Here is a 27,159-nt window from a genome sequence, read left to right as displayed (position 1 = left end):
AAATTACTTGAGTTATTGTAAGTACTCATTTGTTTCTACGTTTTCAAGGTCAAGCTACGCAACACTCGTGTCACTGAATATCTTACTACTGACAAGAGATTACAATGTCACATAAACTATACTGTTGTCAAGAAGTCCCAGACAAGTGCTTCAAATCTTTGGAGAACTACTCAAAAAGTTTTTTATGGAAAAGAAATTTGAAAGATGTGAAAAGGACGCCAAAGAGACATAATTAAAAGTTTCACGTGTGCTAGAAATATTTAGTAAAAAACTTGCTGGATTTGTTGAGCAAAATATAGGATGAGATTAAATTTTTGAAACTCACCAAATCTAAAGATGTGAATTTTGCATCAAATGATTGTCAAATATATGTTTTTGAGAGTTGGCAAGTGGCATATATGTTAATATGTTATAATTATTTGTCTTGTAGCCCTTTTTTCTTGACCAGATTTAAAATTGTGAAATCTATGTTCATGCATGAGTGCAGTTTGTGTTGTGTTATGTATATATGTCCATGTATCCATTTTGTATAGATTGTTTATGTCATGTAATGTCTTCATGGTTAATACATTTGGGTAATTGGATGGAATAGTGGGGCACATGGGGGCATCATCCAATCCATCTGAATTCCTGGAATGACTACATGCAGAAATAAGGTAATCGGATCAGTTACAATCTTCATCTTGCCTAGTCTCCTGGATAATATAAAGAATGATGGGGCTTATAGGTTTCTCATACAATCCTTCCACCTTATCCAGAAGACTATGCGCAGTCAAGGTTGTGACCCAAGAGCATGCTGCATAGGGAATATTACAAACACTATTATAATCATATGACATCTCTCGATAGGAGTTAGCAGGTCCTATTGCATTCCATTTTCTGATTATTGTGCTTGACAAGTCAAGGTCACAACCAATCATTATGAGCTCTTGATTTTGTGCACCATGAGGCAAGGGTTGCATGTATATTATCTTCAAGACCTTGGCCAAGGGAGCTGTTGTGACCATTTCACACATCACCCCATCAAAATGGGGACCCCCTCTCTTTTTTGTGTCTTGCTTTCTCTTTGCTTAGCTTTTCTCTGCTTGTTAGGTGTTTTGAGTGAGTTAGTGGTGGCCTAAGTTTGGTAAGTTAGGGTTTCCTTCCTAGAGCTTGCCTAGGGTTCCTTTTAGGGCCAAGTTTGACCTAAGCTTGGGGAAGTCATTTTTCTCTGCCTAGAACCCTGATGTAATTTTAGCAGGATCGTGCCTTAGAAAGTTGGAGAATGTATATTTTGCAAGGAAGTCTTGAGGAGTTTGAGTCAAGATGAGTCAAGGTTGTGAGTTGTTAGGCCAAAGTCTTGTCTTTTGTAGAGTCTGAGTTGATATGATGAAGCAAGTGATCGAAGTGTAGGCATGAAAGACGAATGCTAGCATGGGCAAGCTTGGAAGGATGTAATTATAAGGAATTGGCTTGAAAATTTGAGAAAAAGTTAAGGATGTGAGCTCAAAGAAGAATTTTGCTCCTGGCCCTTCCAAAGGGTCCATAGCAAATTCTACTAAGAACCTCCCTTGGTCCTAACTTGGGCTATAGCTTTTGCTCCCAGGCTTCAATTGAATGAAGAATGATTGATCCTTGCCATTGGAATGAGTTGCAACCATATTGGATAAGGAATTTGAGCCAAAAGGAGCAAATTCGCTCCTGACCCTTCCAAAGGGTCCAGAGCGAATTTCCTCATACCTACTTTCTTAGTCCTAATTTGCATCACAAACCTTGCTCCGATGGCATCTTTGAAGAGGATAAATACACTAGGTCGGAAATGAAGTCAATGATGGAAGATCTGAGCCTATAAAATCAATTTCACTCCTGGCCCTTCCAAAGGGTCCAGAGCGAAATCCTTGGAAAGACCTAATTTGTCATCAAAAGCATTGAATTGACATCACCTTGTAGGCAAATGGAATTCATTAAGATGAAGGAAGGATCTAAAAAACCAAGTCTAAGAGAAAAGTTGAGGGGAAAATGAGAAAATTGAGCCTAAAACCTCAATTTCGCTCTGGACCCTTCCAAAGGGTCTAGAGCAAATTTCCTTGTATCTCCCTTCCTGGTCCTAATTTGCATAAAAAAACCTTGTCCTTATGACGTTATGAAGAGAGCATTGATGTCTGCAACAATGAGAAGTGATGAAAAGTAAGGAATTTGAGCATAACTGCAAATTTCGCTCCTGACCCTTCCAAAGGGTCCAGAGCGAAATTTATCCAAGCTCCTGACCCTCTCAAAGGATCCAAAGCGAAATTCCCTAAAGGACCTATTTCTTCACCAAAGTCATTGAATGGTTGGGCAAATTTACAAGATTATGGAAGGAAAAGGATCAAGGATCAAGTTTAAGACAAAGCCAAGTGAAAAAGGATGTGAATTGAGCCTAGAAGAGCAATTTCGCTCCTGACCCTTCCAAAAGGTCCAAAGCGAAATTCATTCAAGCTCCTGACCCTCTCAAGGGGTCTAGAGCGAAATCCTTAGCTAGACTCTCAATTTCACCTAGTGCACTAAGACAACCTTGTTTTGATGGCAAATTGACTTGATCATGGTAAGAGGAGGTTTGATAAGACAAGTTTGAGGTGATTTAAGAGAAAAGGAAGTGTAAAATGAGCCTAAGGAAGAATTTCACTCCTAACCCTTCCAAAGGGTCTAGAGCGAAATTTCTTAAACCTCTCTTTATTCCTTGTTTGAAGACCAAGATCTTTGTTCCTATGACGTGGTTGAGAGAAGATTGATGTGTACTTGCCTTGAGAAGTGATTTGGAGAAAAGGAAATGATAAATTGAGACTTAATCACAAATTTCGCTTCTGACCCTTCGAAAGGGTCCAAAGCGAAATCCTTAGGACTCCCTATTTTCACCTTGTTTCGAGCTAGGATGGAGGCTAGTTGCATAATCATGATGGAAGGAGGTTTGAAAGGTTAAGTTCAAGGCTGAGAAATGATGAAAATATGAGGTAAATTGAGCAAAATAGCTAATTCGCTCCTGACCCTTGGAGAGGATCCAGAGCGAGTTTTATTATAGGGCCTATCCTTGGAGACGATCCAGAGCGAATTTTCATAAAATCCTCCCTTTTGCTTCGAATTTGGACTAGTTTTATGCCTTGGAAGCAATTGAGGGGTGAAAAGGTGAAGGATTTAGGTCTAAAAGAGCAAAATCGCTCCTAACCCTTCCAAAGAATCCAAAGCGAATCTTTGAGATAGCCTAATTTCTTGCCAAAACACTTTGAAATAGACATCACTTTGAGGGTAGATGAGGTTGATTGAGATGGAGGGAGGACCAAAAAGGCAAGTCTAGGAGCAAAGCTCAAGGAAATAATGAAAGGTTGAGTGCAAATAACTATTTCGCTCCTGACCCTTCCAAAGGGTTCAGAGCGAAATTTCCCAATAGGGCCTGTCCTTCCAAGGATACACAAACAAGTTTGCTCATAGTTGTCTTTGAACATTAAGATTTGTGCAAGGAGATCTCCAAGATGTCTTCCTAGCTAACCTCAAGGGTGGAACAACATGGATGAAGGTGATGCAAAGTGTTTGATGCTTGTCCAAGCCTCATACCCCTAATTCGCTCTTGTCCTTTTCAAAGGTTCAAGAGCGAATTTCTTCAAAACACTTTATTCCTCACCCGAATCGCTCATCAAACCTTATTTTGAACAACTAAGGAAGCAAATTCGCCCAATTCAAGCACTTATTAAATTCAAAACTAAAAAAAAAAAATTTACTCTTTGGCGCCAAAGCATTTTTTTTTTAAATTTTAATACAAAGTCCGCCAGCTCAAGAAGGTGAAATAATAAAAAAAATTATATATAACAAGGTCGGCCTTTTAGAGGAGGGGTGAAGGTGCCTATAAAGGAAAGATGATCCTAAAAGCATTAATCATTCAATCAAACAATTTCTTCCTTGGAGCGAATTTAAAGAGCAGACTTGGAGAAGCAAATTCCAGCAGATAGAAGGCGAATTTCAGGTTTAAGAAGGCAAAAATCATATCATATAAAGGCAGGTCAAGGCAGATTCAACATTCTTAATCTCAGACCTGATCTTTTTAAGAACAAATTAGAAGATCAGCAATCCTCCGAGGGTGAATTTGATTTACTTAAGTGCAGACCTGAAGCTTTTAGCAGAACAAACTTCTTTGAACAGCATTTAGGAAGGAGGTAAATTCAATATCAAGGCACTATTTATCCCCCTTTTAAGGTTTCTTCCTTTCAGAGCTCAAAAATCAAGATTGAGGTATGTTCAATGTCTAAATTTGAATGAGGATCTGATTTAGTTCAATAAAGATTATTTTGTAAAGATAGGTCTTCTTATTTAGATAGATTTGTAATTTCAATTTGTAAATTTCTATGCTTATTCATTTAAGTTCAAATTGAAATTCAATTGTTCTTTTTAAGGTCTTCAATCACCTATCTTTGTGACTATACCTAAAACCTAACTTAAACCCTTTTTATAGGTAACAAATGGTGGCCCCCAAGGCAAGTGGATCCTCTATCCGGCAAGCCCTCATTAAAGAAGATCAAAGGAGTGATGACTTGGAGACGAGGATCGTATCCAAATGGAGCAATATTGGAGACACCAACTTAGGAAACTTCAATGTGAAGAAGTTTCGAGAAGCACCCTACATCGGCAAGCCATCACCCATAGCTAAGAAGATAATTGAGAGTGGGATCATCAAGGCCGCAGGCTTCCCTCCCGCAGTCAAATGTCATGAGCTAATGATCGAATGTGCCAGGCACTATGATTCGCATTCAAGAACAATTGTAGCCAAAGATGGGACTATCCTCGCCTATCTCTCAGAAGGAGCTATAAGTGAAGCTTTTCATCTTCCAGAACAGAGGGATATGATCTACAAGAGCCTAGAAGGAACCAAATCTATCTACGAAGATGATCCTGATACTTGTCTAAATTTCATCAATAAGAATTGGTTACTCAAGAGTAGGCCTTGCCTAAATAAGATACCCAATACACCTCATAGAATTGATTTCCAAGAAGAATTCAGAGACTTGATAACCATGCTTAATCGAATTGTGGGTGCCTCTCAAGCCTTCTTTTTCGAGAGGTGGATGTTCTTCTTTATACAAGTGATCGTTTAAGGAAAGGGAATGTTCAATTGGGCCAGGATTATCAGTAACAACCTAGATGTGCAATTGAGGAGGCTAGTCCCTACTAAGTCATTCCAAATGAGTTCATATGTTATATATTTTTTAGCCAGATGTTTTGAGTATGCAGGACTACCACACAGAGGAGTTGTTGGGAGAGGACCCGGAGAGATAAGAGTATGTGATTCTTATGCTCAATTGCATCATCCGCCTAAGAATTACTACAAGCTAGTCAACGATACTTTCACAATGCATATCACCAAGACACTACAAGGAGGAATTCACCAAAGATTGTCTCTAGAAGCACAAGAGCTCGTGAAGAAACATGGTGCGTGGTTCATTCAATTTCCTTAATTCACCTACGTCAGAATCCATGGATGTCCTTCACCTCCTTATATGTTGCCAAGGTATCCTACGGATAGAGTAGTACTACTTGAAGAACTAGACAGCTGGCAACTTGTGCTAAGGCATCAAGACATAAGCATGGGAATGGTATCCCTATACCTATTTCACTTGGAAATTCAATTGAAGTATGTCCTAATTCTCAAGCAGCTAAAGATCCAGAAAATGAGCTATCTCTCTACTCATTCACATCTTTTGCCTCGAGAGAAAATTTTGATCCTAATGGTCATATGGAAGAAACAGTTGGGAAGAAGTACAAGCATGTATTTCAAGTAGAGGACTTCTGGATGAATGTTCAGGATGATGTAGAGGTAAAAAGAAAGATGCACTCTCGATTGCCCTTAGATCTTATCAGGAAATGCAAAGTTTATAGAGTAGCAGATCAAGCACAAGACAGTGGCAGATATCTTCAATCTTCCTATGAGAAAGAAGACAAAGAAATGAAGATTGATTGGGATGAGCAAAAGGTCGCAGGCTTGAGAGCATTGATGGATCCTGTCTTGAGTTGTACTCGCAAATGGGTGGATGTCCAACATCAAAATTTTAAGGAACAAAACATAGCTATGATATTCAACTTAGAAACAAGAACGGAAGAAGGAGAGGCAAGTGCAAGCGAGAACACTTCTCATTCTAAGGGGTCAAAGAGAAAGGAGGGACCTGAAAAGAGAGAATCATCCAAGAAGAAACAAAGAGTAAATCTTGATCATCCCTTGAGTGCTTGTTCTAGACATGAAAAAGAGATAAGTCAAGGAGAGGATCAAAGAGAGAAGGTCTATGAGATGGATGAGTCCATGGAGTCCACGATACAGAATGATAAACAAGACAAAGGAAGGACACCTCAGCACTCATCAAATCAGTCTCTTCCTCTCCAAGTTGATGTTAATGAGCAACAAGGAGAAAGAAATGATGATGAAGCGACATCTCCTTTTAGAGGCGAGAGGCCATTGCCTGAGGAAGTGCAAGTAAGAGAAGGAAAGTCTTCCATTCCAGATTGGCTTAGAGAAAGACTTACGAGGATAGTTGTGGTTGAAGATGAGGAGCAAGTATCTGATTTGGAAAGCCTTCTAGGCAATTCTCAAGAGGAGATTGAAAAGAAGAAAGCTACAAAGATGTCTAAGGTAATCAGAGATGATACAGGATCGAGAAAGATACAGATAGCTACACCAGCAGTAGACAAGTACGATGATGAGATCATGGCAGAAGAATATGATTTAGAGACATTTGATCTTGGCCCACTTACCTCCGAGCAAGCCATGGAAGATGTGACTAATTCAGTGAGGGCAGTCAATGATAAACTAAAAGAAGAAATAGAAAAGAATAAAAGGTTGGAAAAGGAGATTAATACTTGGAGGAATTATTTTAGTCACCTTAATGAGCCATTAAGGCGATAGGATCCAGTAGTCTCACCCTTGCAGGCACTGCCTCTTGAGTCAATAAATCGGGCAGAAAAGATGAAGAACTCAGCACGACTCATGGATACATGGATTGATAGATCCTACATGGTAGCCAAGGAATTTATAGGAAGAATGATGAAAATAGTTCACAGGGCCATCCAAGTCCTTGAGATCATTCATAATCTAGTGGTAATTGTCGATGCATTCACTCACACTAGAGACATTATCATCCCAGTATTGCAAGTGGTAAGAAGGACATCAAGACAGGTTTTAACACAAGAAAGGGTAATTGATAGAGGAACCCATAATCTCCTACAATGGTCAACTTTGCTCCAAATGAAGGAAGTTCTATTCAAGGACATCAATAGTAAGTGCAACCGAGTTGAGGACACTATCCATCCTATTCAGGATTAGGTGTTTGATGTAGTGTGTGAAATCTTTGATAGAAGGATAGAGATTGAAACAGATGTGAACGTCCAAGAATTGGAGGACACGATCAAGGTCATCTTTTGTAGAGAAGATAGCATAATCATAGAAGAGCAATGAGATTAGATGTATACTACTATGTTCCTGATTGAGAAAACAAAAGAGTTGGAGCACGGATGGGAGATGACTCTTCTTGCGGCCTTTGATGAGGTCCTTCACTTGGAAGAGTGAATAAAGAACATGCCTGAGATTCCCATTGCAGAGATTGAGGGGATTACGTCCAGATTCATTGAATATACCAGAAAGGAACAGGGTAAAGGGAACAAAATTCTAGATGAAAAGTTGTTATGAAATGATGTGGCAATTCAATCCCCATTGGACGATGCTTTCTCGTTATTTGTGCCAATTTCTATTGGCTATGTTATGATAATGCTTATCTAAATAGGGTTATTCTTGTAACAAACCCTAATTAGGGTTTAGGTTTCAAAATTTCAGCCCTTGATGTTCTTTAAATTTGGGCCATTCATTGTATTTGAGAATGTTATATAAGCTCTCACTCAATTCATTTGTAAGGTTAAGAAGAAGAATAAGTTTATTAGCAACAGAGAAGAAGAGTAGTTATTAATAGAGAATACAAATTTGGTGAAGAAAGAAAGTTGAACAATTGCTGTTATATTTTGCTATGAGATCAATGAAATCTTGAAGTTATGTTATTTTATTGTAATCCTTGTGGCTTCTTACATGGTTGTTTATCTTCTTGAATCACTCTTATTGAAGATAGCATTTAGATGTTAGAGTTAGATTGAATGATAATTGTAGTGCAAGATCTTTTAGTGAAGCTCATAGTCCAAACCACTAGCCTCTTACTGATTGTGAGTGTGCCCTGTGTGGTCAACTGGAGATATTGAAATTGTTTAGGGTTCAATCATTGCTTGAATACTGATATGTATCCTATTGATAGTATCTATGTTCATTAATAATTCGAAAATCTTTAAATTCCCTTAGAAGATCGCCCCGATTCTAGTAGAGTAGTTGTTCTATAGCAATACTGAGATTGGTAGAGTTTCACCAAGATTGCCCTCCATTTAGTCATTCATAGGCTTAGTTTAGCATAGCCCTCTCTAATCCCTTATCTTTTGTCTTTTTTGAAACATTGGTTAGTATTAGGAAAATCCAGTTCCTCATTGGTTAAGTAGTTGCAAGAAACAACTTTCATAGAAAGTACCTAAGGCCCCTTGATGAAACAGCAAACACAACGAACATTGGTGCTTATCCACACGTAGAGAACCTACATATTAGAACCTTGGAGTTGCCTCGATTGATCCTTAGGCGAAATCTTCAGCATTCAGGGAAGCTTTGTTCAAGAGAGGATAACGTACCTTTGCGTATTTTATTCAGTGTTTGATCGTGTATAAAAGACACATCAACAGGAGCATAATGAAGGGTAGGCTCCCACCTTTTGAGGTGACATATGGTGGAGTTGTACATCTCTTGATATAATTTCAGATTCATAGATTTATGTTTAAAACACAACTCTGAGTTTTCGTATTGTAGATGTGCCAATTAGATATGGTTTATTTATCGACATTTGTGTGCCTAGAACTATTTTCCACTTGTACCAATATGATGTATATAATTATCTAAAGAAAGGGGAATTGATCCACAGAAGTATTCAAAAGTTAATTTGCACTTTAAAATTATTATTACACATCTGATATCGTCTGCATGTATGGAAAATATATTTCTTCATATATCTTGGTCACTGTTGTGACGTTTTCACACATCGCCCCATTGCAAATGGGGACCCTTGCTTTTTTTGCTTTTTAGGGTTTGTTTTTTTGGTTTTTTAGGGTTTTGTCAGTTAGCCTTTGCATTTTGAGTGTCGCCCAGGTGATCACATGGATAAGCAAGTCCGGCTTGAGTGATGTCCTGATCCTGGAATTTGGCTAAGTCTGGAATGTCCTGATCCTGGAATTTGGCTAAGTCTGGAATGTCCTGATCCTGAATTTGACTAAGTCTGGAAACTGAAAAACCTCAAAAAACTAGATTTTGCAATATAACTCCTGGAGGTCTGAAACCACTCTCAAACATCCTGAAAGTATATATGGAATATAACTTAAAGTATAAGAAAGAAGAAACATAGAAGGAAGAAACATAGAAGGAAATGTCACATAGAAGGAAGAAACATAGAAGGAAATGTCACTTAAATGTTATATTCCATTAAAATTGTCCTGATAGAGAGTTCGAAAAGTCAAATTTCGCTCCTGACCTTCACTGAGGGTCCAAAGCGAAAAGCACTCCTGTCCCTCTCCAAGGGTCCAAGGCGAATCGCTCATGTCCCTCACCAAGGGTCCAGAGCGAAAAAGCTTAGTGGAGTCATTCCTGACCTTGTTTGGACAAATTGAGACATCAAAGGCATGGTGAAGGACAAAATGAGCATGATAGAGCATCCAGACTTGATCAAAGACAATGAAATGATGAAGTTTTGCCTAGAAGGGTAAAATCGCTCCTGTCCCTCACTGAAGGACCAGAGCGATTTTATTCATATACACATTTTTAGACCTTGTTTGGACTCGAACTTTTATTCATGGCGTGTAAAGAGATGATATTTTCCTTAGCGAAGGAAATTTGAAGTGAAAAGTAAAAAGATTTGGCCCTGAGAGCAAAAATCGCTCCTGTCCCTCACTGAAGGACCGGAGCTTGAAATCCAAGATTGCTTTATCCTTGCAAGATTTTAATGATTTCGCGATTTGAGGAGAACAAAGAAAGTGTGTTTTATCAGTTGAATATAATTTGAGTGCACCTCGATGGAGAAAATCTACTCAAAAGTCAAAATCGCTCCTGTCCCTTTGCCAGGGACCAGGGCGAATTTCAATGATAGCTCCTGTCCCTCTCCCAAGGACCAGAGCGATTTGCTTAAAGGACAAGTTTTGGCGAAGGTGAAGAAAGTTTTTAAGTTTGAGGCAAGTAAAAGGAGGCGTAACCACTCTATTGAAGATAATTTTGAAGATTGCAAAAAGCCAGTGAAGCCTATTTTGTCCTAGGCGCTCCTGTCCCTCTCCAAGGGACCAGAGCAATTTTCTCCTAAGACAAATTTCCCACGAAGTTAAAGTGAGTTTCATGTCAAAGATGAGTAAAGGGGAGCATAATGAATACGTTGAAGACAAATTTGAAAGGTGGCAAATCGCAAATGAGCTTATAAGTGCAAATTCGCTCCTGTCCTTCAGTCAAGGACCAGGGCGAAATCTAGGCTATTTAGCCTTCCCCTCTAAATTTTAATGAATCCAAGGTACAAGGTGGCGATGATGTTGGAAATGCTTCGAAAAAGAGTGAAGTTACAAAGACCGCAAAATGTGATGGGAAATGGCCAAAGCGCTCCTGTCCCTCTCTAAGGGACCAGAGCGAAATCTTCAAAAAGACATAAAATGCTTGCATTGCAAAGTACTATTTCTTGTGTCCGGGATTCAAGATGGAAGAGAAAGTGATATTCTACGTTTAGAAAGCAATTGGAGGTCGATATGATCAAAGGTTCGCACACAGAGCAAAATGGCGCTCCTGTTCTTCAGTCAAGGACCAGGGCGATATTCATTAAAACAGTCATTTCCTTCAAAGCTACGTCAAGGCAAGGTTACACAAGATCGAAGATGTCTTTAAGAGGATGGTGAACAAAGAGTTTACGACAAAAGTTGACAATTTTGAGCTCAAACACAAAGTTCGCTCCTGTCCCTCTCCCAGGGACCAGAACGATGAGGTTAATATTCATTATTCTTCCCATGTCTAGGCGCCAACCTCATTTTCAAATTGCATTAAATGCTAAATTTCGATGAGCCTTGATATTTTTAATTAAAATTGCCATTTAATGGGTGCGCACAAGGCATTTAATTGATTAATTTAGCCTTTAAAAAATCGAATTTTTCTAATTATAAAGGCATTTAAAATTAAAAATAAAATTGGAGCGCTTGGGATATTATTTAATATTTTGATTAAGTCGGCCTTATTCTTTTATTAATTTTTATTTATCTTTTGGCCTTTTTTTTTCAAGTCGGCCTTTGTGAAAATAAAGAGGTAAGCACCTATATAGTGGAGGTGTGTTGAGCGATTCTAATTCATCATTCATCCACTCACACAAGTGCGATTTGGAGAAGAACAACAAGGTGCGAAATCTGGTCTAAGGAGGAGCGAATTTAGTTGAAGACTAAAGAAGGAGCGAATTTTCCTCAAAGCGTTGAAGGCTAGAGGTGGTGAAGTTGATAGAAGAAGCACATTTTGAAGACTTCGATCCACATTTTGCCTAGCACACTTGCTTAATTTTGCATCTTTTCTTAGATTTAGTTCTCAAGTGGAGGTATGGCGAGATTCTCCTAGTCTCAATTTTCAATTTTCAATTTTCAATTTCAAGTGGCTTAGTTAAATTTAGGAAATGATAATTCAAAGATTTATCATGAGGTTTCCTAATTTAAAACTTAAATCCTCTTTCTAGTCTATATTTCCACGTTGCAAAACATGTTACTAATTTTAAAATGTTGTGTATGTATCAAGATGGCGACTCCCAAACTCGAAAGATCTACAAGTCGGAAGGCTCTCATCAAGGAAAATCAAGCCAGATCAAGGACGGTCTCCTCCAGGACGATCAAGCAAGGACAAGGACGACCTTCTTCAGCCTAGCATCGACAAGGATGGCCTTCTTTGGACTAACGTCATCAAGATAAGGGCGACCTCTTCCAATCCAGCATTCCAAGGCGAGGTACATCATCATCCTGCAAATCAAGGACACAAGAAGTCAAAGCAAAGGGTTCGTTGAAGAAGCAGATAGTTCCAGAAGAATTAATTAAAGCTAGCTTCTCAACAACATCAAGTTGAATATCTACCAAGTTCCAAGTGTCAAATGAGGTGGCATCCTAGTCATCGCTCATCCAGTCAGTGTGGTCCACCTCAGCATGTCCAGATTCGATGTACCTAACTCATGGGAGGTGGCACAAACTTCGATGTACCTACCCCAGCTATCCATTGGTGGAATTTTCTAGAGAGGACATGTGTCCAAGCAATACAATTTTATCATTGGTCAAGCATTAAATGTTATGTAATGGTTGTAACAAACCCTAATTAGGGTTTTTATTATTGAATCCTAGCCATTGATCTCAAATTGATCTTAGCCATCGAATTGTATTGTGGGCACTATATAAGCCCTGGCATTTCATTTGTAAAGGTATTAGGCAGAGAGAGTTAGAAAATAGTTAGAATAGTTAGGAATAGTTGGAAGCAATTAGAGTAGAGTAGAGAGAGAAGGCAAAGATTGTTGCCAAGATGTTGTTGTAAAAGACTTGTAACTTCATTGAAGAAATGGTGAAATTTATGGGTCGATTCGACAATTTGCATGGTCTTTATACTTCTCATATTTGATTTCATGTTAGTAGATGAGTGGAAGAAATGTGCTTGATTGATGGTGAAATTCATATATCCATACTACTAGCAGTTTGTTGATTGCAGACTTGCCTTGCGTAGTCAACTGGAATCGTTCAGCTTAAGCCTAACTTCAATTGTCGCTTCTTCATCGATATGCATCAACCTGATGGTGTCTATGCTTGCAGTGATGATTTGAACATCATAAAGCTTTCGTTCGAAGATCGCACTAGCCTTGTGGAGATGGTCCTGCGATGTCAAAACAAGACTTAGTTGGAATTTCATCAAAGATCAATCATTGCTCCTACATTCCTTAGTATTAGGATTAGATTCTATCCTCGCCCTCGTCTTTTTTCCTTTTTTCAAATCAGAGCTAGTAAGATCCCACGTTCCAGCACTATTCAAAGCAGATTAGAAGTTCAGGCATCAAATGTAAGTCCCCTTGTGATTCCAGCAAATCACATCATACCACAAAGAGCTTATCCACACGTAGAGACCCTACATACAAGAACCTTGGAGTCATCCTGATTGATCCTTTTTTGCGATATCTTCAACAATCAGAGGCTTTATTCAAGAGAGGATAAGGTACCCTTGGGTATTTTATTCTGTGTTAGGCTGTGTACAAAATACACGTCAACAGTCACCAATGGAATGATCATGATTATAGTTGATTCTATTTAATCTGATTTCTCAACTTTTAAAAGTGCATAATTTTATATTTATATGAACAACTTAAAGTATTGCTATCACCTTGTTTGTTGTCTTAAGAACTTGTGTGGCATATGCTAAGTTGTGTAAGATATCTACGTACCTTCATGAGTTGTAAGCACGTTGATTAGAAAGGTGGTACCTAACTAGATTCAAACCTTAGAGCTTCATGGACAAGTGTTCAACCTCACTTATCTTGCTTAAGAATTTATGAAACTCTATGTTTTGCAAGTACGACTATGCACAAGACTCTTACAATAAAAAATTCCTCACCCTTAGTTAAGTTACTGTAGTTAATATTTTTTATTTATTATAATGTTAGACATATTTAGTTAATTTGTAGGTTGGCAACCTCCGAGTTGTGAGAAAAGAAAGATAATCAAAGGACTTTTGGACCCATGCCAAACAAAGAAAAATGAAAAAATTGCTTCTATAACAATTAATTTGAAAAATATTGAGAAAAATAGGATCATTGAAGCTCTAAAAAAAGATAAATGGTACCAAAGTTACAATGACAAATCCAGGAAGCACAAAACAAAATTTGCGATCAACATTATGGCTTAGCTGGAAAAGGAACAAAAGAAAACTTAGAACAGAAGAAAAAAGAGAAGGAAGAACGAATTAAGATTTATTAAAAATAGCCTCAAAATTAATGAACACAAGAAGTGAGCAAACAATATGCCAGGCTTGCCACAAATGAAAGATGAATCTCTTTCAAAGACAAGATAATGATGAAGTTACAAAGCCATGGCCAACCACTGTCAGTCCACCTCAACAACCACATCAGTCTGATGGTATCTAATCAACCTTGAATAGACACCTACACAATATAAAGAACATCAACAAAGTGAATATTGACATCCCTGTTGCTAAAAAGATATACGATTGAAGCACATACTTATTGATGGATAAGACAATTGGCATGCAAACTAAGATAATTAATTGGCAGAACAATAAGAATGCTTGGTGTTGATCTAATAATAGAAATGCAAAAACATATTACTAAAATCGACACAAAGTCAAATTTATAGTGTATATATGGATGAGGTCCAACAGGAGCGGCAAGGCAGAGTGATTGACATGATGATAACCGTAGTTAACAAGTTTGAAAATCTAGATTTGTCTAGGGAAGGAAGAAATTCGAGAAAACAAATCATAAGGTCCGAACGAGAAAACAACTATATGTGTGAATTTGTGCATGAGCGTGTGCATGTGTGTGCATAGTTGTGTGTTTTGCTGTGTTTGTGTGGGTCTGCATGTGTGTGAGTGTGTGGGTGTGCGCATGTGTATGAGTGCATGGATGTATGTGTGTGTGCATGTGTATGGGTGCGTGTGGGGGCATGTGCATATGCGTAAGTGTGTGGGTGTGTTGAGGGGGAGAGGGAGAGGGAGAGGGTTGTGTGTATGGATGTTGTGCATTTGTATATGTGGGGGTGTGTGCGTGCAGTGTGGGTGTATGCATGTGTGTGGATGTGTGTACGTGTGTGGGTGTGTTGATGAGGAGAGGGAGAGGGTTGTGAGTATGGGTGTTTGCATGTTTGAATGCGTGTGTGTGTGTGTTTTGAAAGGGAGAGGGCAAGGGTTGTGTGTATGTATGTGTTAAAATATTATATGGTATATACATATCTAAAACCATAATTTCTGGCTGGGAATAGAAAATAAGATGGTATGTAGGTTTGCATAGAAATGAAAACATTTATTTGTAGAAAAGAATAAATAATTAAAAAAAATCTGGATTGGATCAGACCTATGTTATATGTCTTAAATTATGGATGTGACAGGATCAAGTCCAGATCTGACAGGATTTGATCACTATGACGATAAAATATTAAAAACCATGTGGTAAAATGTCTATGGCTTGTAATAGTGCAGGCCACACTTGGATGAGAATGAGAGCCAATCTTTCCATGAGTCTTGACAGAATTAAAAACCCTCAAACGTGGAATCTAAGTTGAATTCTAAGTCTAATTGCGCACTCCTCCATGAATAAAGAGATGGCAAGGAGAATGTTACCAATTTACCAGGCAATGAATGGATGGAATAGTAAGTAAATGGAATATGACAGTTTGATGCCAAAAAAAAGCCATCAGTTTCCCTCATTCTCATCAGCCAATAGACAGGTTTAAAACAGTGTTCCACAGGGACGTGTCCCCCCCCTTTTTGGGCGCGTCCCCCCGTCAGAAACATCTCGGGGACAGGGGGACAGGGACGCGACGTCCCCCGCCGTCCCGCCACCGCCACCCAAGCGCTGCCGGGACACGGAGACGTCCCCTCGTCTCCCAAGGAGACGTGGAGATTGTTGACGTGTATTTTGTACACTATCAAACACAGAATAAAATACCCAAGGGTACCTTATCCTCTCTTGAATAAAGCCTCTGATTGCTGAAGATGTCGCAAAAAAGGATCAATCAGGATGACTCCAAGGTTCTTCGATGTAGGGTCTCTACGTGTGGATAAGCACCAGTGGTCGTTGTAAATGCTGTTTCATCAAGGGGCCTTACGTTTCCGAATTGCAGGAATAGAATTTTCCTAAAACTAACAGGTTCTCAAAAAAGATCAAAAGATAGGGTTTGCAAGAGATGAATTCTAACCTAATCCTACAAATGACTCAATGCAAGCTAGACTTGGTAAAATTCTACCAATTTCAGTATCGCCAAGGAATTACAACTCTACTGGAATTGATGCGATCTTCTAAGGTGATTAGTGATGAATCATCAAGAATTATGGACACTACCATAAAGGTACATATCAATAGTTCAATAATGATTGAAGGTTCAAGCAATCCAAATATCTCCAGTTGACCACACAAGGCGTCCTTACAATCAGTAAGAAGCTAGTGGTTTGGAACGTGAATCTCACCAAAGATCAAGCCCAACACTTAGTCCTTCAAACTAAAAATGCCACTTCGACTAAGAATGATTCAAGAAAATAAACAACCATGAAAATAGCCACAAGAATTGCAATAAAACACCATAACTTCAATATTTTATTGATCTCAAAGCCAAAATAGACAACAATTGCTTGAAATTCTTTCTTCAATGCTCAATCTTGCTACAAAATAACTTTCTTCTCTCCAAAAGCTCTAATCTTCTAATTATTTGACTATCTAATTATGACAAAATGAAAATGAGTGAGGGTATATATAGCATCCTCAATTACAATGAACGGCGCAGATCAAAAGAAGATCAACGGCTGAGATTCTGACACCTAAACCCTAATTAGGGTTTGTTACAAAAAGTTCCCCTTTTATTGAACAATATTAAATGCATAGCCAAATATTTAATTGGCACAAAAATCTAGGAAACATAGACCAATGATAATTAAGGTGCCACGCCATCTACAACAACCTCTCTTCTAGAACCTTATTCCCCTTCCAATGTTCCTTCTTAGCATATGCAATGAATCTGGACACAATTCCCTCAATCTCAGCAATAGGAATCTCGGGAAGATTCCTCATTCGTTCCTCCAAGTGAATAACCTGATCAAAGGCCTTGAGAAGAGTCGTATCCCATCCAAGTTCGCGTTCTTTGATCTTCTCAATCAGGAGCATAGTAGCGAACATTAGATCATGTTGCTCATCCGTGATGACATTCTCATCTTTGCAAAAGATGACCTTGACTCTTTCTTCCAACTCTTGAAGGTCCACATCTGTCTCAACTTCGATCCTCCTGCCAAGAATGGTACATAACACCTCAAACACCTTATCCTGAATTGGATGGATGACGCCTTCAACTTGATTGCATTTGGTGCTGATATCCTCGAAAAGAACCTTCTTCATCTAGAGTAGAGTTGACCACTGGAGTAAATTATGAGCTCCTCCATCCATTATTTTTTCTTGTGCTAGGATCTTCCTTGGTGTTTGCCTGATTACTTGTAGAATAGGAATGATAACATCTCTAGTGTGAGCGAAAGCGGCTACCGTTATCATTAGGTTGTGGACGATCTCAAGGACCTGGATAGCTCGGTGGATTGTCTGCATCATTCTTGTTGCAAATTCAACGGCAACTGTGTGGGATTTGTCAATCCAAGAGCTCATAAGCTAAACCAAGCTCTTGACTCTCTCTGCCTCGCCAACTGATTCAAGGAGAAGTGCTTGCACAGGAGACACTGCTGGATCCCGACGTCCCAAGGGCTGATTGAGATGGCTAAAGTAGCCTCTCTAAGCACCGACCTCTCTCTCAAGCTTTCTATTCTTTTCCATTTCTTCCTTAAGCTTGTCTTTAAGTACTTCAAATGAATCGGTTGCCTCATCCAGTGCCTGCTCAGCAGTGAGTGGACCAAGTTCAAATGTTTCTACATCATACCCTTCTGCAAGGATTTCACCTTCATACTTGTCCACTGCCAGTGTAGCTATCTGCAACTTCCTGGACCCTGTCTCATCTCTGATCATCTTGGACATCTTGGTGGCCTTCTTCTTCTCTGTTACTTCTTGAGAATTTCCTACAAGGCTCTCTAAGTCAATTACATTATCTTCATCCTCAATCACAATCACCCTTGTCAGTCTCTCCTTCAACCAATCTGGAATGGCGGATCTCGTCTCTCTAACTTGTATTTCTTTAGGCAATGGTTCTTCTTCTTGGAGAGGAGATGTCACTTCATCATCATTCTTGTTTTCATGTAGCTCATTGACTTGGGGAGATCGACTTGACGAATGCTGAGGTGCCTTCCCTTTTTCAGGGTTATCATTTTGCACTATTGACTCCATAGATTCATCCACCTCAGGCATCGTCATCTCTTGTCCTTCAACTTGACTTGTCCTTTTCTCATGTCAAGATGATGTACCTGATGAGCGATCTCGATTAGCCTCTTGCTTCTTCTTGGAGGGTTCCCTTTTCTCAGGTCTTTCTTTCCTCTTCGCGCCTCTAGGATGAGAATTGTCTTCACTTGCACTTGCTCCTCCTTCTTCTGGTCTTTCCTCCAAAGTATAAGTCATTGGTAAGTTTTGTTCTCTTAACTTTTGACGTTGTACATCCACCCATCTGCGAGTACATGACAAAACTTGAGCCATCAAAGCTCTCAAGTCTGTAATCTCAGGCTCGTTCCAATCTATCTTTGCTGCTTTGTCCTCTCTGTCATAGGATGACTGGAGATGTCTGCCACTGTCCTGAGCTTGATCGGCCACTTTGTAAACTTTGCATTTCCTGATGAAATCTAAAGGTAATCTGGAATGCATCTTTCTTTTCACTTCTAAATCACTTGAGAGATTCATCCAAAAGTCTTCTACCTGAAATTCGTGCTTGTACTTTCTACCATATGTCTCCTCTATATACCCATAAGGATCAAAATTCTCCCTCAAGGCAAAGAACGTGAATGAATACGAGGCCAACTCTCTCTCTGCATCATCTAAGGCTAGAGCATTAGGACATACCTCAACTGAATTCCCCAATATGATGGGCACGGGAGCTCCAGTTCTATGCCTGTGTCTGAATGCCTTCGCATAGTCTCCCAACTGCCTAGTCACCTCGAGTAGCACTATCTTGTCTATCGGATACCTCGGCAACATGTAGGGGGGTGAAGGACATCCATGGACTCTGATATATGTGAACTTTGGAAACTGGATGAACCAAGCACCATACCTCTTTACAAGCTCTTGTGCATCTAGAGATAGTCGATTGTGAATCCCGCCTTGCAATATCCTAGTGATATTCATCGTGAAGGTATCATTGACTAACTTGTAGTCACTTCCTGGTGGATGATGCAAATGAACATAAGAATCACAAACTCTGACTTCTTTGGGTTCTCTTCCGATCACTCCTCTGTGAGGTAGTCCTGCATATTCGAAACTCCTGATCAAGGCATATATGACGTATGAGCTCATGTGAAATGACTTAGTAGGCTTTAGTCTTCTTAACTGCACGTCCAAGCAATGGCTAATAATTCTAGCCCAATGAATTGTTCCTTTCCTTGAACTATCACTTGGATGAAGTAGAACATCCACTTCTCAAAATAGAAGGCCTGAGGAGCCCCTGTAACTCGATTGAGCAAAGTTATCAAATCTCTGTACTCCTCCTGGAAGTCGATCCTATGTGGTGTATTGGGAATCTTGCTCAAGCGAGGACGACTTTTGAGTAACCAATTCTTATTGATGATGCTCAAGCAAGCGTCTGGATCATCTTCATACATGAACCTGGCTCCTTCTAGGCTTTTGTAAATCATATCTTTATGCTCTGGAAGATGGAGAGCTTCACTTATAGCCTCCTCCGAAAGGTAAGCCAAAGTGTTCCCTTCCTTGCACACGATTGATCTTGATTGTGGGTCATAATGGCGAGCACATTCGATCATCAGCTCATGGCACTGGACTGTTGGAGGGAAACCGGCCGCCTTGATGATGCCACTTTCAATTATTCTCTTTGCGACAGGTGATGGCTTTCCAATGTAAGGGACCTCTCGAAACTTCTTCACAATGAAGTTTCCCAAGTTGGTATCTCCAATGTTGCTCCACTTTGACACAATCTTGGTCTCCAATTCTTCATTCCTCTGATCTTCCTTCATGAGAGCTGGACGACTAGTGGATGCTCCTGCCTTTGGGGTCGCCATCTTGACACCTACACAACATTTCATAATGAGTAATATATTTTGCAACGTAGAAATATAGAGTAGAAAGGAAGACAAAAGATATTAATTAGGAAACTTCATGATAAATCTTGAGTTATCATTTCCTAATTAACTACGCAATTTTCAAAAACTTAAAGTTCAAAACTTAAAACTTCAACGTTGGGACTAGGATGATCTCGCCATACCTCCACTTGAGAATTAATTCTAAAAAATGATGCAAAAATAAGGAGAATTCGCTAGGCAAAATGTAGATCGAAGTCCTTCCTTTGGCAAAATGCGCCTCCTTTAGTCTTCAACACTTAAGATAATTCGCTCCAACTAAACCAGATTTCGCACCTCCTTCCTTGCTCCTCAAATCGCACTTGAAGTAATGAATGAATGATGATTAAAATTGCCCAAAACACCCCTATTATATAGGGCGCTCACCATTTCACCTCCCCATAGGCCGGCTTGGCTAAATAGGCCAAAAAATAAATAAAATTGCAAAAAAACAGAGGCCGACCTAATAAAATAATAAAAAATGATACCTCAAGCGCTCCTTTTTCAATTTTAATTTCACAAAAATTAATTTTAAATACCTTAATAATAAAAAAATCGATTTTTTGAGGCTCAAAATTAATTTATTAAATGCTATGCGCCTTTATTAAATGCCAATTTAATTTTTATTTTTTTTCAAACATTTTGAAATTGGCGATTTTGGCATTTCATGCGATTTGGAGGATATCAACGTTGGGATATGGCAAAAATAAAGAATGCTAATGACTTCGCTCTGGTCCCTTGGAGAGGGACAGGAGCACTTTTTCATTTTTAGGCTAGTATTCTCAATTTTTTGAAGTCAAACCTTTGTTCACCATGCTTTAGAGGATCCTTACCATCTCACACAACTTTGCTTTAGCATAATCTCGAAGAGAATTTGTTGTTTTCATAAAAAGCGCCCTGGTCCTTCAGTGAGGGACAGAAGCACTTTTGAGTCCTTGTGCAAATTCTTGATCACATTAATCTTCAATTTACCCTCAAGGCGTAGAATATCACATTTCACTCCATCTTGAGCCTTGGTAATAAAAATATCATTTCAAAATGCAAGGTAAATGGTCATATTTGGAAATTGCGCCCTGGTCCCTTGGTGAGGGACGGGAGCACTTTTGCCAGTTGTCGTCAAAATTTGCAACTCTCGCATCTCAATTCCACTTCAAGGCATTTTAAAAACTTTTTCAAACTTGCGCCTTGGCCTCAATTTGTCCAAAATTGGCGAGAAAGGCTAGATAACATGTTTTTCGCCCTGGTCCCTTGGTGAGGGACGGGAGCACTTTTGCAATTTCAAGCCTATCCGTCTTTTGCTAGCTTCCCAAATTATCTTCAATGGGCTAATCATGTCCTCTTCCATTCATTTCAATCACAAACTTGCCTTGGCCTTGCAGGAAATTTACACTTTTTGGAAAATCGCTCTAGTCCCTTGGAGAGGGACAGGAGCACTTTTTACATCTTGGCATACTTCTTTGTTCTTTTAAACCTTTAATCGCATCTAAGGCATAAAACATCATTCGTCCTTCCCATCCAAGTCAAGTTTTGCCATAAAATATCAAACAAAGAGGAGAAACTTGAAAAAGTGCCATGGTCCTTCAGTGAGGGACAGGAGCACTTTTTGTCATTTGGGTTGATTTACTCCTTTGTGAACCACTCAAATTATATTCAATGGACAAAACATGCTTCCCTTGACCTCTTCAAATCGTAAAATCACTTTAACCTTGCAAAGATAGTGCAAATTTGAAATTCAAGCTCCGGTCCTTCAGTGAGGGACAGGAGCACTTTTTGCCTTCTAAGCCAAATTGTCTCACTTTTCATCTCGAAATTCTTTTGCTAGGGAAGATTTCATCTTACTTCACGCTATGAATAAGAGTTAATGTCCAAAAAAGGTCTAAAATTCTGCATATAAAGAAAAGCGCTCTGGTCCTTCAGTGAGGGACAGGAGCACTTTTGACCTTCTAGGCAAAAACTTCGTCATTTCATTGTTTTCAATCAAGTTTGGATGCTCTATCATGTTCATTTCATCCTTCACTATGACTTTGATGTTTCAATTTGACCAAACAAGGCCAGGAATGGCTCAAATAAGTCTTTTCGCCCTGGTCCCTTGGAGAGGGACAGGGGCACTTTTGATGATTCAAACAAAATCCTTCACCTTTCCAAGCTAAAACCTCTTCAGGCGGGTGGAGAAAACCACTTGTTTTCCATTCATATCCAACACTTGGCCTATTTTCACTGCAAGATGAGGGAATCCAAAATTTCGCCCTGGTCCCTTGGAGAGGGACAGGAGCACTTTTTCCTTTAACCTTCAAAATTCACCGTTTTTGTGCCTTCAAAATCTTCAAAAGTATCAAGTCACGTCCAATTATCACTCCGGGAGACCCTGCACAAAACAAAATAGAAAAGTCAGTGACAAATATGCATCAAATAACATTTTCGCCCTGGTCCCTGGGTGAGGGACAGGAGCGTTTTTGTCCTTTCTGGCTAATCTATCCAAAATTTAAGTCTCCAATCACTTCACAAGGCAGAGTTAGGTCATCTTCAAGGCCAGGAATCAGTTAGCAAGCCCTCGCAAAACAAGAAATTACACTTAGAATGAAATTCGCCCTGGGCCTCGAGTGAAGGACAAGAGCACTTTCTCTGTTTCAGGTATCATCTTGCCTCCGAAATTTGATCAAAATTTACCTAGGCAAGAATACACAATTTCATCTTCAAAATGCTAACACTTAGACAAAATTTGGATTTTCCCTCAAAAACCCTGACTAGACCTAACCTGGGACATATCTGACTTCTTACCTTACTTCAATAATCAACCCTCGGAAGGACACTTAATAACTTTCAAAATCTGACTGGACTCAGCTTGAAAAATATCCAAAAGAAACCCCCTAAGGCTTAGCCCTAGCCCAGACAGACCACTCACTCACTCACTCAAAACCCTAAAAGCAGAGAGAAGAACAGGCAAAACAAAAGCAAAAAGAGGGGGTCCCCATTTTAATGGGGCGATGTGTGAAATGGTCACAACAGAGACGTGGAGACGTCTCCTTGGGAGACGTTTGGGCGTCTCCCAAAGAGACATGGAGACGCCTCCACGTCTCCTTGGGAGACGTTTGGGCATCTCCCCGTCCTTCAAGAGACGTGCAAACGTCTCTCCAAGGACGGGGAGACGCCCAGACGTCTCCTGTCGCCCCCACTTATATGCAATGTTTAAAATTAAAATTTTTTAAAAAAGTGAGTTTTTAAGTTTTTTGAGGGTTAAGGGGTAACTCTAATTGGACGTGGGCCAATAGAAAAATAACACCCGACGCCTTTAGAAAATAATAAAAGTATTTTTGGCCTCACGGGGCGCTGCCCCTCGACCCCGCCCTGTATCGCGACAGGGAACCCGCAAGGGGTGATGCCCCTTGACCCCAACTTGGGGGCGCTGCCCCCAAACCCCCGTTGAAAAATATAGGGGGAAACCGCGCCGATAGAAGTAAGGAAAATCTAACCTCCGAGTTTGATTAGCCTCCATATAACAACACAACTTAGAAATCTTGGTATTTAGATTTAGTATTTCAAATTTCCTATAGTCTCATTTGAAATGTAATTCTTACACTGTAATACTGTCATACATCTTTTCAAAACTAGTTTTTCAAGTACTATATGTATATGTATAAGTATATGAGCACCACCACCCCACCACCCCCCGCCGTCGTCCCGCCGTCGTCCCCCCGCCGTCCCCAAATTTAGGCCCTTGGTCCGCCCCTCCCCCTGCCATCCCCAAATTTAGGCCCTTTGTCCCCCCGTCCCGGAAACGCGTCCCCAACGCCCGTGGAACACTGGTTTAAAATAATGCTTGGTCAAAGCTTCTTAAGGATGGGCAAAATGGTCTGCACTACATACCCAATATATTACATTAAGAGGTGTAAACTTGGATATCCTACTATTTATTAGCAGTATATTGAAATAATTTTATTGTTACTTTTCAGTCATTTTGGCTACCACACCAATTGAGTACATGCCACGAGCACTGCTGTTGGCATCTTTGATGAGAAAAAGTAGTGAAGCCTTTGGAGGGATTTCTGATATCAAATATTTGCCAGCATTCCACCAGTTTCTAATTCAAATCCCACTGATCAACAATGAGAGGAACAATTAATGCAAAGGTATGAAACTGATCGCAGAGCATGCATTATCGTTGAGCTTTGTATAACAGCATGTGGAAGGCTAACTTTCATTACCTTGGTGGCATAATAACAAACTCTAACGATTTTTCTGAAGTTGACTCGTCTTGCTGCTTATTTTTTCCTGTTTGAGAGTATTTAGTACTGCAACAGTATCCTCTGTTTCTACCAGATGTGTAGGCACTCGGATAATGGTTCAAGTTTCTCTTTTTTCTATTTCTGAATTACAACACCAATCATATTGTCTGGTATGCTACCAAAGATTTAATGAATGTCAATTGAGGAAGGAGGTGAAAATGCCAATAGAACTGGATTATAACAATTAAATCAAAATAAGTTGGAAATGTTTACAATTATGATGACCCAGGTTCACAAACCAGCTGATAATGTCAAAACTTAGTTGCAATATGTAAAAATGAAGTTCAATACTCTCTATAAGAGGTTACATAAAATGGGTTTACCAAATCAAAGCATAATGATAATATTAAGGGTCCCAGAGATCTGCTAAGCTGTAACCGATGCTAAGAAACGGTGTTTACTAGCAAGATAGCCCAAGTCAATAATGTTGTAGCTATTTACTAATAATGTTGTATATATTGTGTGCGTAGTTAAGTACTACTATCAAGTATGTGCAGGACAAAGTATGTTCTTCAAGCTCAAAAGGCTTCTTCTACTCAAAACAAAATCAAGGCACATGATTAGACCCTAGAAAAACCTGTAATGCTACTTCAAGCCGTAAGAACAGGTTCTCATATTCTTTTGAAATTTCTTTCTTGCAAAAACCACCATTTAGGTATTCTTCACAGTGACAACAATACAAAATAAGATAATTAAGAACTTGGAACAACATACCTGCAATGGCACTCCTATTTGTGGGGCAGCAATCCCAACACCAGGTGCGGCCCTCATGACAGCAACCATGTCATCTATAATCTTCTGAATTCTCTCCGTGCCAATCTCTTCCGGTAGAACTTCACCTGTAGGTTCATGCAGCACAGGATCACCTGCCTGTACTATTTCTGGCAACTGAGAAGCCTTTTTCTTTCCAAATCCAAAAAATCCACCAGCCAAAGGCACACTTGTCATCCTCTTGTCTTGTGTCTCAATATTCCTATGTGTTCCCAAAAATCTGTATTTCCCAATCCTATTAGAAACTAAGCTAGGGACAGGCTTAGACTTAATGCCAATGCCCGCACTGGGGCCAAGATGATTTATCTGGAGCATGAGGCTTCCCCAGCTTCTAGAGACATTCAATGTGGCTAAAATGGCAGATGGGTTGTAAGTTCTACAGTAGACTGTAGGAGATAGCAATCCATGCCCCATCCTCGCCTCCAGCAAACACCTTCAGCAATGCTATTATGTTATATTTATTGCAAGAAGTTAACATTAGATAGCCAAAAGCTTAAGGAAAGTTTTTATATGTGAGTGTCCCGAGTGCTGGTTTTGCCATATTCGTGCCCTGTAATTTGTCGTTCCACTGATAGCAAGTTACATGCTTAGGAAAGCTTAGTCTTGTTGGGCATGTTTTATATATGTAGAAATGAAGTGCTGATCCCCTAAGACGAGGAACTAATACCTCCTGTCCGTTTATCAATCTGAAATATATTTTAAAATATTTTCTTGTGTTTATTTTTAAATATTTTTATAAAAATAATCTCTCTTTTTAATAGACAATGATTATAAAGGAAAATTAATCTCTCAAAGTCACCAAAAGTTGAACCAAGTTCAATTGTACCTCTAGGGGATTTGAATCTCCTTACGAGATTTGAACTTTAGTGGATGCCATAATCAATGAATATATCATCATCCTCGCCAATTAAGCTACAACCATCCAAATTAATTTAGATTTTAAAAGTAAGATATTTTAATTAAAAAGAGAGAACCCAAAGCAATTAGCATTGTAATCTTTCAAAAGTTCTTCAACATTAACAATTACCCTGATACTTCAATATTTGACCTTGACACTTCAACAATGAAACTTCTTTTAATCTTTATTTTTAGAAAATAATCAATTATTTGTTTACAAAATGTATATTAAAACACGTCACATTTTACTATCCCTCTTTGGCATAGTCCTTGTCTCAACCCCCACTATCTTAATGGTGAAAACAAGTTTAATCACTATGTCACTTCAAACAAATAGAACAACAAAAAAGTTATGATATCCTCATTGAGCTCAAGTTTCTCACAAAGATTACACAAGAAGCTTGATGATAGAACCAATCCTTCCTTCTCAGTAAATGATTGTCCTACTCGCCACTGCCTATGGTATAGACATCTTTAAGGGGAGTGGTCAAATTATGAACTAAATCATCTCATCTCAAATCCAAGCTTCATCTTAATTGTGCATCTTAGATAGAAGTGGCTCTTCCTAAGTCCTACACCACATCCTAGTTAGAGTGATTTTTCATGTGTACTACACAAATCACTAAACATAGAGTGTATCATTCATGGAGACCAACTCAATAACACTCCATGACTATTATATACAACATGATCCCCTCTATTTGATCAAACTTTATTTTTGAGTTTCATGGAGGCTAACTTGACAATATCTCTATCACTTCCTTCCAAATTTAATAAGATGAGCTTGAATTCCTTGCAATTATGCAAAACAATTTGTTATGATATTTTCAATATATACATTCATTTCATCTATTATGTTCTTATAGTGTCGTAAATTTTATCCTCATACAATTTCATACTCATTTGTGTCTCACTTTGGTGTTTCTCCCTTTCTCCCCCTGAACTTTACTAATCCTACTCAAGAAAAAGCCTAAATTTGGAAGCTCAACACCTTTTCAGGCTTCATGACCAAATTTTTAGCCCAATAGGTTTGGACTAAGGTATGTAGCACCCTAGTCCTCTTGGACTTGGGAGGACTAGGGTGCTAGGCCTAGCGCCCTAGTCCCCTGCCTAGTGGCATGGTCCAATCAAAAGGGGCCCAAATTTGTACCCTCCAACAATAAAAAAAATTGAGCGGGA

General features: G+C 39.2%; 1 protein-coding gene across 1 annotated transcript in view; it reads right to left on the bottom strand.

Annotated features, from left to right (window-relative positions):
* LOC131079716 (peptide deformylase 1A, chloroplastic) overlaps positions 1-25,726 on the bottom strand; it is a 37,087-nt gene extending 11,361 nt beyond the window's left edge. The window contains exon 1 of the mRNA XM_058017739.2: positions 25,027-25,726. Coding sequence (XP_057873722.2) covers positions 25,027-25,497 — 471 coding nt within the window. The 5' untranslated portion in view covers positions 25,498-25,726. The remainder of the gene's footprint in view (positions 1-25,026) is intronic.
* Positions 25,727-27,159: the final 1,433 nt, after the last annotated feature.

Source organism: Cryptomeria japonica, chromosome 1 (genome assembly GCF_030272615.1).
Source record: "Cryptomeria japonica chromosome 1, Sugi_1.0, whole genome shotgun sequence".
Lineage (NCBI taxonomy): Eukaryota > Viridiplantae > Streptophyta > Pinopsida > Cupressales > Cupressaceae > Cryptomeria > Cryptomeria japonica.
The sequence above is the reverse complement of the archived record's forward strand: the minus strand, read 5'-3'. Positions and strand labels throughout refer to the sequence as shown.